This window comes from Haplochromis burtoni, unplaced genomic scaffold (assembly GCF_018398535.1).
Source record: "Haplochromis burtoni strain Fernald_Lab_line unplaced genomic scaffold, NCSU_Asbu1 Contig_148, whole genome shotgun sequence".
Lineage (NCBI taxonomy): Eukaryota > Metazoa > Chordata > Actinopteri > Cichliformes > Cichlidae > Haplochromis > Haplochromis burtoni.
The window spans coordinates 771,008-782,740 of record NW_024582509.1 but is presented as its reverse complement, the minus strand read 5'-3'; the positions used below and the strand labels follow the sequence as shown (position 1 = coordinate 782,740).

At 45.6% G+C, this 11,733-nt stretch overlaps 1 protein-coding gene across 3 annotated transcripts in view; it reads right to left on the bottom strand.

Annotated features, from left to right (window-relative positions):
* The window catches only part of grid1b (glutamate receptor, ionotropic, delta 1b), a 603,615-nt gene that overhangs the window by 185,888 nt on the left and 405,994 nt on the right, over positions 1–11,733 (bottom strand). For all 3 annotated transcript variants that reach the window (XM_042224758.1, XM_042224759.1, XM_042224760.1), the window contains exon 4: positions 5,776–5,981. In XM_042224758.1, the coding sequence (XP_042080692.1) occupies positions 5,776–5,981 (206 nt within the window). The remainder of the gene's footprint in view (positions 1–5,775; positions 5,982–11,733) is intronic.

Sequence of the window (11,733 nt, the reverse complement as noted above, 5' to 3'; positions counted from 1 at the left end):
TTAAAGTCTCCTGTGTCACTCCTACTCGCCCTCGAATGACCAAATCACAGGCTGTAAAAGCAAATGGCACGCACTCACCAGGATCACCCACACCAGGAGGCGGCTAGTCTCTGTGGGTGATCGTCGTCAGCCTGTCACTTCATTTGGTCGATGTCCACGCTCGGTCTGGATCCAGATAATCCTTTAACATCAAACTCCAGGCCTTTAAAACAACCCTCCATCAACCCCGTGAGGTTTCCACCACCTTTGACTTATTAGCGGCGTTTCCAGCAGAGATCGCTGCTCGGTGACCGAATCTGGGCACATTTAACTCTGAAGTTTCCTTTCAGTTCTAATTGAAACGGGAGTGCTGTGGAGCTAAAAGAATAAAAGATGAAGTGAATAAACAGTCATTAGAACTCGTGCGGTTTAAAAGCCAGAGAATAAAAAGGGAAAGAAAGACTGAGCAGAAATGGGAACACGCTCAGGTTTGGGTTTCTTTCTCTGGGTCTACCCCGAGGTTTCCTCCCAGCTGGATGTCCTCAGAAAACCTCCAAAGGGAGGCGCTCTGGATGCATCCAAAGCAGACGCCTGAGCAGCCTCAGCTGGCTCGCTTTCAACACGAAGGAGCAGCGGATCTATTTTTAACTCCTCCGCTTATCTCTAAGGCCAGGCCAGGCTCGTAGGTGAGCGTTTAGCGTCCGGGCCTGAATCATCATCACGGCCTGAAAACATGGATCCACAGCAAAGGTGAGGACTTGGTATTATTTTAACACACACATCAGATCAGTGCTCGGGGTCAACCGATTCCCAAAGCTGCAGTATCGGAGGACAACGGGAAAAAGTTGGATCAGTCCATCACAAAATGTGAAAACATCTCCAGCTGTAACAAGCAGAACAATCCCAGTGTATAAAAAAACAAAACAAAACGGTGACATGGAATAAATATACTGAGTGGTCCTTTGGTTAACTCTCCTTCCTCACTTAACTCTCACTGAAACCCAGCTGTCCTCGCTCAGAGCTCAGATCGTCTGAAAGTTCCTAAATCTGAGCAGCTTGAATTAAATGCTGGTAGGAGCTGTGTAGTGCAAATGTTAGTGCTTCAGACATCGCACACGAGGCTTGTGTTCATGCCTGGTTTTCCTGCTTCTGGCTCCTGCTGCAGCCTCCGGTTCAGCCGCCTGCTGTAGGCGTCTCGTCGGCATCTCTCGCCCTTCCTGCAACACGACTTTAAATCCCAGGGAGGGTTTCCCCCCCCCCGTACACATAAATTAAATATTCAACAACAACATAAAAACAAGGAGCAGAAGCAGAGTTGGTACTGATTCCTGCTTATAAATAAAAATGCAATTACAGTGCATTAAAAAATAAGGTAGAGCCAAAACAAAACAGGCACAGATGTGGAGCTAAAAATGTCTCAGAACAGGACAAAAAAAGCAAAAACACTGAAGGCATGGTAATGAATGTGAAAGGATTAAATGTGTGTGTGTGTGTGCGCGTGCATGTGTGTGTGTTATTGTGCTATAATCCACTTTGGTGATGCACTAGCAGGGGGTCCGGCCACCCCGTAGAGCCTGGGATTGGATTACGCGGTGTCGTACACGGCTTAGCGACCAAACGCGATTCAAAGCAGCAAAAGTTGAGACGTGCTTCCTCAGCGCCTCGCCTCCAGTCTCCGCTTACATCTCCTGTTTGTGCAATAAAGCTCGTCAACATCTGATTTGAGGTTTTATTAGCACGATGCAGATATTTTTACTGATCGCTGAAATCTGCAGGTTTCATGCCATAAATGCTGACATTAGGTCTGTGAAACAAAGTAGGCGTCAGACTCTCGCTGCCTAAATGTGCCTGAAAGTGAACGCGCATCCTGCGCCGGCTGGGGGATGGCCTTTGTTTCCTAATGTCAGCCAAGCGGTCACATAAAGGTGGTTACCAACTGGAAAAGTCAGCACGGGCTCTCCCAGTCTGACTACGAGTTCCTGTGAAAGAGGCACAAACGGCAAGCTGTGTGTGATGATGGAAAAAGAGTAGTATGTAGACCAGGGGTGGACCTCTCCAGGCCTGAAGGGCCGGTGTCCTGCAGGTTTTAGATCTCACCCTGGGTCAACACACCTATATCAAATGATTAGTTCATTACCAGGCCTCTGGAGAACTTCAGGACATGTTGAGGAGGTCATTTAGCCATTTAAATCAGCTGTGTTGGATCAAGGACACATCTAAAACCTGCAGGACACCGGCCCTCGAGGCCTGGAGTTGCCCACCCCGCTTAAGTGTAGTTAAAGCAGTGTAAAGGTGTGAGTGTGGCTCAGTGAAACCCAGGACAATCGTTTAGAAGTTTTTATTTTAAAAAGAGGCAGCAAACCAGGTAATAGACGTATCCAGTGGTTTAAATGGAAGGAATCTGTGTCACCAATTTGGCATCACATCCACCGGTGCGAGTAGCTGCTTTGATGTCTTTTCGGTTGGTGGTGCACCTCTTGGTTGAAGACGCGAGTGTACGATCGTGTCACCTTTGACCAGCGTGTTAATGACACATCCATTCAGAAGCTCACAGATTCAGATTTTTATAGACCGACATGCTGCAGATGTTCAAAAAGATGAAACATTCTGTTAAAAATAAAAACAAGGATTACATTAAAACAAGGATTTACAAGGAGCAGAACTTAAAGGAGTGCTGCCTGAAGGATTTCTAAAACGATGGAGGAAAATCAGCAGCACTGAAGTCAGGCTAGTTCAAATGTAATGGTAGTTGGCCAGAGAGATGGTGCAGTCCTGATCAAAAGTTTAAAACCACTTTAAAAATGACAACAAAAAAAAAATTATATTTTGCATTTTTGGATCTCAACAAGGTTCCAAGTAGAGCTTCAACATGCAACAAGAAGAAATGTGAGTGAGACAGAAACTTTTTTGAGCAATTTATTGAAAACAACACTTAAATCGAAACAGGTGATCAAAGGTTTAGGACCACGTGTCTTTAAATCGGTGCAAAAATGTAGATTCATTGTCATGTTCTGTCAGGTAGTCCTGATGGCAAAGGTAAACAAACCCTGGACGTGGTCGTTTTGCATAAACGGGGACGCAGTGAGACGGTCATTTGGAATTTCTTAAAGGATCCTGAGGGTTATGGAACAAAAGAATCAAGTGGAAGACCCCAAAAAATGTCACCAGCACTGAGCCGGAGGATCTGATTGGCTGTCTTTTGAGACACTGGACGATCCTCGACCCAAACTAAGGCCGTTACTGGTGCCGACTGCAGCCCCATAACCATCGGACGGCATCTGAGACTGAAGGGCTTCAAAACCAAAAAAAAATCTTCAGAGCTTCGTCAAGACAAACGACATCACGTGGCAGGAAGAAGACACTGAAAACGAACCAAACGTCAGCTGAGGGCCGTTGGGCCAATCCCAGCTGACACAGGGCGGGACAGGGGCGGGTACACCTGGACAGGTCGCTGGTCCATCACAGGTCTAACAAAGAGAGATGGACAACCAGTCACATTCACACCTACAGACAATTTAGAATCACAAGTTTAGCTGAACGTGCTTGTGTTCAGACCGAATTCAAACCCTGGACTGTCTGTTGCACCGGCGCTAACCACTGGACCACTGTGCCACACAGACCAGCTGGAGAGACTGAGAATGACGCTGATGAGATCCTCCTCAAACACAGGAGGAGACTTTAGACCTGGGAAGAAGAAGTGGAAGCTTCTTGCAGTTCTCCCTCAGCACAGGGTTGGGGAGCTGCATCAACGTTTTGAAAGCAAAACGTCCCAACGAAGCTGAACGGGGACATCGGGAAGGACACGACTGCAGGGCGGCAGGGAGAGGCTGGCAGGCTTCAAACGAGCGGGAAAACTCGTCTGCAGCCGCCGCCGCTTCATTATGTAAGTGGGTTTATTTTGAGAGGAGAACACTGCCACCCTGGAGACAGCGAGGCCTGTCGGCGCGGTCTGAGCGCCACACCGAGGTCATCGGAGGTCACTCCTTGTGTTTTAATTGCCACCTAAAGCAAGCCTCGGTGGGTTTCGCCACACACAAAAAACTATCCCACAATCCCGCTCTGCACAAAGTCTCGAGACTGGTGTGAGTCACACCTCTGCTCGCCACGATGACACACATGTGCCTGGCGCTACGTGGTGATGCCGTGATGCGCCTGGCATCAGCAGCGACTCGGGACTTTAATACAGTACCTGGCGACTGACCCTCTGTCACTCCAGTGTCACATGTAGCCTCAATATGCTGGCACGCCGTCACGCTGCCGCCAGACGGCCGGGCGAGGCCGCTGACGGACAAACGGGGGCAGCAGAGCGTCGCAATGTGGCCGCCGTGCGTGCTCCCCTGGGCGCTCTGCATACGTGGAGGGAAGCGAAGGTGGGGGGGGTGTTTTGGCTCGAGTGCTGTCTCTGTGTTTGCACACCTCCTCCATACCTGCTATAAAGGAAACATCACAGCCTGATACCTGCAGGTCTGACAGCAGCAGGTGTGTCACTGCTGTTTCTACCTGGAGACAGCAGTCGCCTCATTGTTCTGACACACAACACAACACTACACACTAACTACACAAGACAACACATTAACTACACACTCCAAACACGCCAAACGTCACAAATCTCTCACATCTCAAAACTCGCTCTCTCTCTCTCTCTCTTGCAATCATGCCATTGTTTTGCCCCCTGAGCTCCAGCTGTTGTGCCAGACACAGCTGCTTAAAGCTGCAGCGTCCAGATTACTTACAGCTACTTCCTGCAGCTGATATAAGAAGCAGTAACCTGAACACAGCTTCAACCGTCTGTTTGTTGAAAAATAGTAACGGGCCGCGTTTTCTTGTTAGTAACTGTAATGGCGTTGTAACGATAGGAATAGTAATTAGTTAGATTACTCGTTACTGAAAAGAGTAACGCCGTTATTCCCGTTCCCTGGTTATAACCCAGCAGGGCACAGCCAGCCAAAGGAAACCAGCAGGTTTGACAAACAGGACTAACTGATGCCTCGGGGATGAGAACACACGAGTTCAATGTGGAATCCCAAACTACGAGCACAGGAACAAAAGCCTGACTTCGTTTAAATCTGGTCAGTTTTTCCCTGATGTCCAGACAGACTTTTAAATCTCTCCTATTCTCTGCACTCAGAACTTTAATCACGACCCTCTACGCTGAGCAGAGGGCAAACATCAGCTTCTCTTTCAATCTGACCTGAAATTCATGCTGAGGATCATCATCGACGATGAAATCTGAGACAGCGGCTAAAACCAGCCGACTGCAGCATACTTCAGTTTGCTGCACGCCAGGGGAAGAGCAAGACCTGGAGATTGGAATTTACCGAATTCCCCCCTCAGGGTCAGATTGCCAACGGGTCAGCTGCCCGGTGTCTGACTGGGAGCTCAGAGGAGAGTGAAAACAAGAAGATGAGATCAGGCCTGGATTTGGATTGTTAGGCAGTTCTTATGTGACAAACTAGCTTGATGTATTTTAAAAGCTGCAGACTCTACGTGCAGGGTTGTGAAGCTGCAGGTGTTTGTTACACCCTCTGCTGTCAGAGGATATGAGCAGATTTCAAAAACTGAAGTCTTGAAATCAGGAGGGGAAAAAATGAACTGACAGAAAAATCTATAATCTAAAGTTAAACACGGTTAAATATAAAGTTAGTGTTACTAAGACCTCAGAGGGGCCGTGTGGTTTCCTTCAGATACATTAAGCACAACACACTCACACACTGATCGCACTCATCTGCTCACTTCATTGCATTTTTAGGCGACTTTTTGCAGTAAACACGCCAGAAAAACCAGAGCTGGACCGACCTGCTGGATAAATGTGTGCGCTCCGTGTGGGCTGAGCAGCAGGATGGCTCTCCTCAGTGTGTCTCTGTACCGATTGAGCTCCTCTGTCCTCATGGTGGTGAAGAGGTTGGTGAAGATTTTACTGATGTTCCTGTCCACTCTCTGCAACGCCACGTCGACACCCTGGCGGGACGTCTGGTCGAGGAAACCCTGCAGGCCGCGGATATCTGAAAGATGAAAACACAACACGGAGTCAGATACACACAACTGCTGATGTGCTAAGACATTACTGCAGTCTCATACAAAGTAAAGATCGTGGCCAATCAGCAGCCAGCGACAGACACTTGAGCCCAAACTGATCAACACAGTCTTTACATGTCAAAGTGACGCCTGTGTGGCATCTGTCGTCTGTTCCATCAACCACCCCACGTGTCCTGCCTTTGTGAAAAACATATGCATCAACAGCAAAAGTCTACAAGATACGAAGGGCCATTAGTGCACAGCACACAGCAGGAATATCAGCAGCAAGCTCTCAGATCTCTTTTACATGCATGACTCACTGATGGTGTATTTGTAGCTCAAACTTCAGCAGGAACCGAAAAGGGAACAATTATCTAAATCAACATTTCTTCCACTGAACTGACAGAAAAAAACAGACTGAAACCTCGTGACTTCAGCCATGAGCAGACCGGGGAGGAGATCACAGCATGAACCCGTCTATTCAAACATCCAAAACAGCTCTATAACTCCATCTGCTTTCAGAAGAAGATCGCTATCATGATGCAGAAGGAAGGTTGTAGGGAAGGAGTCAGGATGCATGGCAAATAGAGGAGTCTTGGAGATACACATACGCTGTGCCATCATTTAAACACTGTACATGTATCAGGGGTATATCAATGGATTAATATGAACAGGCACATTTTTATCCAAATCGTGACCTTTTCCTGACCTCCTGAGTAATAACTTGCACTAAACAAAGAGTGAAATCAAAGAAAAACTGATTCCAATGCCCAGAGCTCTCAAACAAGATGTAAGCAGTAGGGGTGCAACGATACACAAAATTCATGGTTCGGTTCGATACTTTGGTGTCACGGTTCGATATTTTTTCGATACAAAAAAATGTTCATGCCTTTTTTAATTTGTCATTTATTAAAATTATAAATATATATTTTAACTCAAAAGTACAGTTTTTAAATTTAATGTTGCTGAAACAACAAAGATAAAATAATAAATCTATCTGATGTGAGGAATCACTCATCTTTGGAAAAGAGAGTTTATTACAGAGAAATGGCTCTTTCCAAAATAAAAGCTATACTATACGCTTCTTCTGGGCTATATTCTCAGCAGCATATTAACAACAGTCCATAGAATAGTGTACGGCTGTCTAAATGACTCGAGCTAAAGTTTGTAGCATGTGCTTGTTGTTTTTTGTCTTGCCTAGATGATTCGCTAATGCAGTCATATGGCCTAGTGCTGTCAGCGTTAATCTCTGAAATGACGTTAACGCCACAACACGGCAAATCTCCGTTAACGAGCTACCGCGGATCGCCCCGTGCGTGGGGCTGGACGGCGCAACACGTTAACGAGCTAACTGCGCTAACACACTAGTTCCCACCCAATGTAATTGAGCATTGCGTGGCACATCCGACATACTGTTTTACTTTGTCCATGACCGCTTACCTTCAGGGTCATACGTCACATGAAAACCAAAATAGTTCCAAAGGCCAGATCTGAATGAGGGTGGGGGAGGTTCAATTTGCCATGTTGCAACGGAGCTTAGCTTCTGTCTTGCTAGCTTGCCCTGCGCTCAGTGGATCTGCGCTCGACAGTGCAGCCTAGGCGGAGTAGTCGAGACGCAGATCCTCTGAGCTCTCAACACAGACAGCATCGTCAGAAGAAAAGTTGATAAAATAAATTAAAAATTGTATTGTTCGATACATATGCGTACCGAACCGAAAGCACTGTATCGAACGGTTCAATATCGATACAAGCACCCCTAGTAAACAGCAATCACCAGGTTAACAATCCTGTGATTTATGCCACCGCTACACTCCGACCGCCTCCCACTGTCGACTTTATTGCTCTTTTAGATCTGTTGCTACAGGTCTCCAATAGTACCTCAGCTGGTGTATCATTAGATCATTAGCACTAGCATCAAAGAACACAAGTGTGCACCTTTAAACCACCAGTGACTCTGTCAGAACTGCAGGATTTAAATATTTGTCCACTTCAAATTAACAGTCATCTTCATTAAACATCATTTAGCTAAACGCAGCTACGACATCAGACGGGAAACCGTTTCCTTCAACTGGTCATTGAAGCTAACCTCAGCTAAAGTGTTCACAGATAGTGATGCACAGTCTCTCTTCATGCTGTGTGAACCTGCAGGAAAGCCACTGGTGCTCAAACTGGTCAATGCTATCCCAGAATATGCAGATATCTGCTCATCAGAAGTGCAAGAAGCTAACGCACTGTTGTCAACGATTGTTCAAAGCTCATAGATTCAAAAGTCTCCAAACTTTATTTCATCTTTGCTGATTTTTGGACATCCTTTGGACATTTATTCATGACCAAAGTGAGCAAAAACAGACTATCAGAGAAAAAAGGAGGGAGCTGTGATGCTGACGTGAAGGACATGTCGGAGCTAACTTGTTCTCAGCAGATCTGACTAAGAGCATCATTGCTATTCTGGGCCCAGCCCTGCCGCTGAACCAGATAGCATCTATCCATTTGAGAATATCGTTTTGCAGACTCTTCTCCAAACTGCCAGGGAAGTTTCTCTTTCTGACATTCAGACAAGGCAGCTGTGTTGCGTTATGCTCCGTTATAGCTAGTGACAGGTTGTTTGGCCTGAACATCTCTTCCTATTTTCCCTCCTCTCCTTTCCCCTCCCTCCATCTTTTTCTGTCTATTAGCACTGACAGCTGGCTTGTACCGAACCCTGAATGACTCTGACCGCCACTCTCCACTCCTGGAGTCCAGCTGTTACATCTCATCTTCCCTACCTTTGCAGGGCTTTTTTCCACCACCACTGCTCTTATTCTCTATTACATTTTCTGTCTATCCACTCATCTGTCAGCCAGCCACACTTTCTCATCACCTGCCAATCACTGCAGTGGACCAGTCACTTAACTGTAATATAGTATCTCAAAAATCAGAGCCCTGAGGTAGTTTCCCACTAATTACAGAAACGTTAGTAGTAGCAGACACGTACTAAAAGCAGCTCTGCGCGTTATTTGTGAAACTGTCAATCTTTCTACTGTTGTTCTAGAAATTATGAAAAAAAACCCTGAAAACAACAAACTAAGCTACATATTGAGCAGCTTTTTCTTAAGCAAGCTATAATTACCTAAATTATATCTACTTAAGGTGATTAACATACACTATTACAGCTTCACGTGCATCTTTATTATGGTTTGACTGCACATAGGCTGGAGGCGGTCTGTTTAAAAGGCATCAGGTGCTGCTGTTTTAGCTGAAAACTCATTGTTATAATAGAATCATGCTCTCCTCACCACTATCAAAAATAAACCATAAGAGTTCAGGATATTTGGCTATGTTGCTTTATTTACACATATTCTGCCCCCTAGTGGTCAAAGTTTGCTCAACACAGCTTTAAGTGTAGGGCAGGTGCAAACTTTCTAATGTCTTTTTCAATGATTAATGATATTATGAGTATTCATGTATCATTTATCATTTTTATGTTGAATCATACCAACCGTGCACATTATTGTTGTACATTATCTGAAGCTCATCACTTTCTCACAGAAGAAATATTCAATAACACATCTTTATACTGCAGTTTGCAACTATATGGTAACCACTTTCTTCTGCTGCTCCACTATATTTTCAGCTCTCAGAGTGTCTGTCATCAGACCTCTTCAGAAATCTGCTGGAGGAAAAGAAAAAAAGAAAAAGCCCTCATTTTCTTGAGCTCAAGCACTGGAACAACACAAGTGGAGGGACTCGAAAGCAATTTAGCGAGCTCCTCACCAGCCACAGTTCAATTTCTCCACAGCCACTTTGAGCAAGGCACTGTGGGGAACATACTCCTCTCTCCGCAAGAATGCCAGCACTTATCTCTGCCCTGTCACCGTCACACCGGCCTCTCCTCTGCAGCCACTTCAAATTGCCAGGTTGACCACCAGTCACAGAAAGCACTTCAGATTCAATTAAGATTCACACCGTGTGGAAATATGTGGGCCGTCTCTCGGGCGCTGTGCAAATACCCCACAGTTACCGTGTTCAGCTGTGCAGACAACAGTAGTCATATAGCAATAATATAAGACAATTAAAGGAAAGTGAAAGTCATGCATTTTCTGCCTATATTTGGCAGATTTCAGCACACTTGGGGAGTTTTTGCCCAAGTGCCCTACATTTCCCAGAATGCACGGTTTTGTAAGCTTTTTCTGGGTTTTGTCCTCGCTCTCTTCCCCAGCCCTGCCTAAAATTTCTCCCCCACAAGGTCCAAAATATGCCGCCCGACTCCTTTCATCCATCACACACAGTTTCATGCCTGCTTTTCCTGTTGTCAAAGTCGGGTTATTTCTTTGGCTCTTTGCAGTTGCAGCTATAAGGTGTCACACTACCTTGCTGGCCCAAATAACAATCCATGTTATGTTCACTGTGATGGATTATTGATCTGTGGCAGTTTCTCTGTAACAGAAACCAATGGCTGTGTGGAAAGAGGGAAAGCAAGAGGAGAAAACATTTTAAAAGTTAACGATTGCACAAACCAGCGGCCAAGCTGCTGGCCAATGGCGAGTCCCTGGTTCACCTCCTGGCTGGCTTGATGTTTGCTGCTTGTCATTCACTTGCTCCGTTCCCCAAGTTTCATATCTCTATTGCATCTATTCAATAAAGGCAGAAGGCCAAAAAACAAGCTTTAAAAAAATGAGAAACAGAAGCATTACATTATCGTTTGGACAACAGCCATTGGTGATATAAATCATCCATGATTTGGATGCCCACACTGTAAGGGTACAAGGGCACACTGGTTGGATCTGCCTGAATTTTTAATCTAGATTAAAAACCTCTTTGAAAAGCTCTCATACGGCAGCGGGTTCGCGTGCATGCATCATTTGGTCCTGAGCTAAAAGTTCTAATTTAAATGAGTAGATGAAATAAATCACCCTGAGCCAATATGCTGAAAGTATTATTAAACTAACAGAGACAAATTACAGCGTCCAAGCCCCAGAGTTTACGGGATAAAGGAGATAACACCAACTAGAATGAAGCTCATCTTGCCTGCTGTCAGGAAACACTGCAGGAAAAGTTGGCATTTATCCACACTGAGGATTTTTCACAATAAAGATTTCTGGGAGAGTGCCATACCCATCTATGTCACCTGCTCTTCTCTCCCAGGAATACATTACTACCTGCTGATGATCAAGGAACACATTAAACATCTTCCCTGCTATGAACAAGCACTAGGCGAGTGGCTCCAGCAGATCCCGGGAACAGCATCCAAGATCTCTGTCCAGAAGAGCGCAGTCCTAGGAACAGCTACGATACTGCGCAGGACCCTCAAACTCCCAGGCCTCTGGTGGAGGACCCGAGCTTGAAGGATAGGTCAGCATATGTCCTGAATACCTGAGTATGAGTGGAATCTAATGATGAAGCTTGTCAGACACGTGCTCTATGACGTTACAGGAGCCTGTGCCAAAGAAACATGTTTAAACAAACTCTGAAAGCTTTCTGGCCCATCAGTGAAGAAGGTAAATATGTGTGTTTGCAGATGAACAGGATATGGAAGAGATGCTGCAATGTATTTACTTTAAAAGCAAGATTTTATCAGCTGTTTTTGAGCTGCTGTCTAATTTATTTGACCCAGTATGAACCTTCCAGATCCCTCAGGTCATCTGGATCCGGTCTTTTATCAGTTCCCAGAGTCAGAACCAGACACGGAGAAGCTGCATTCAGCTTTTATGCTCCTTATATCTGGAACAAACTCCCAGAAAGCCTCAGATCAGCTGAAAC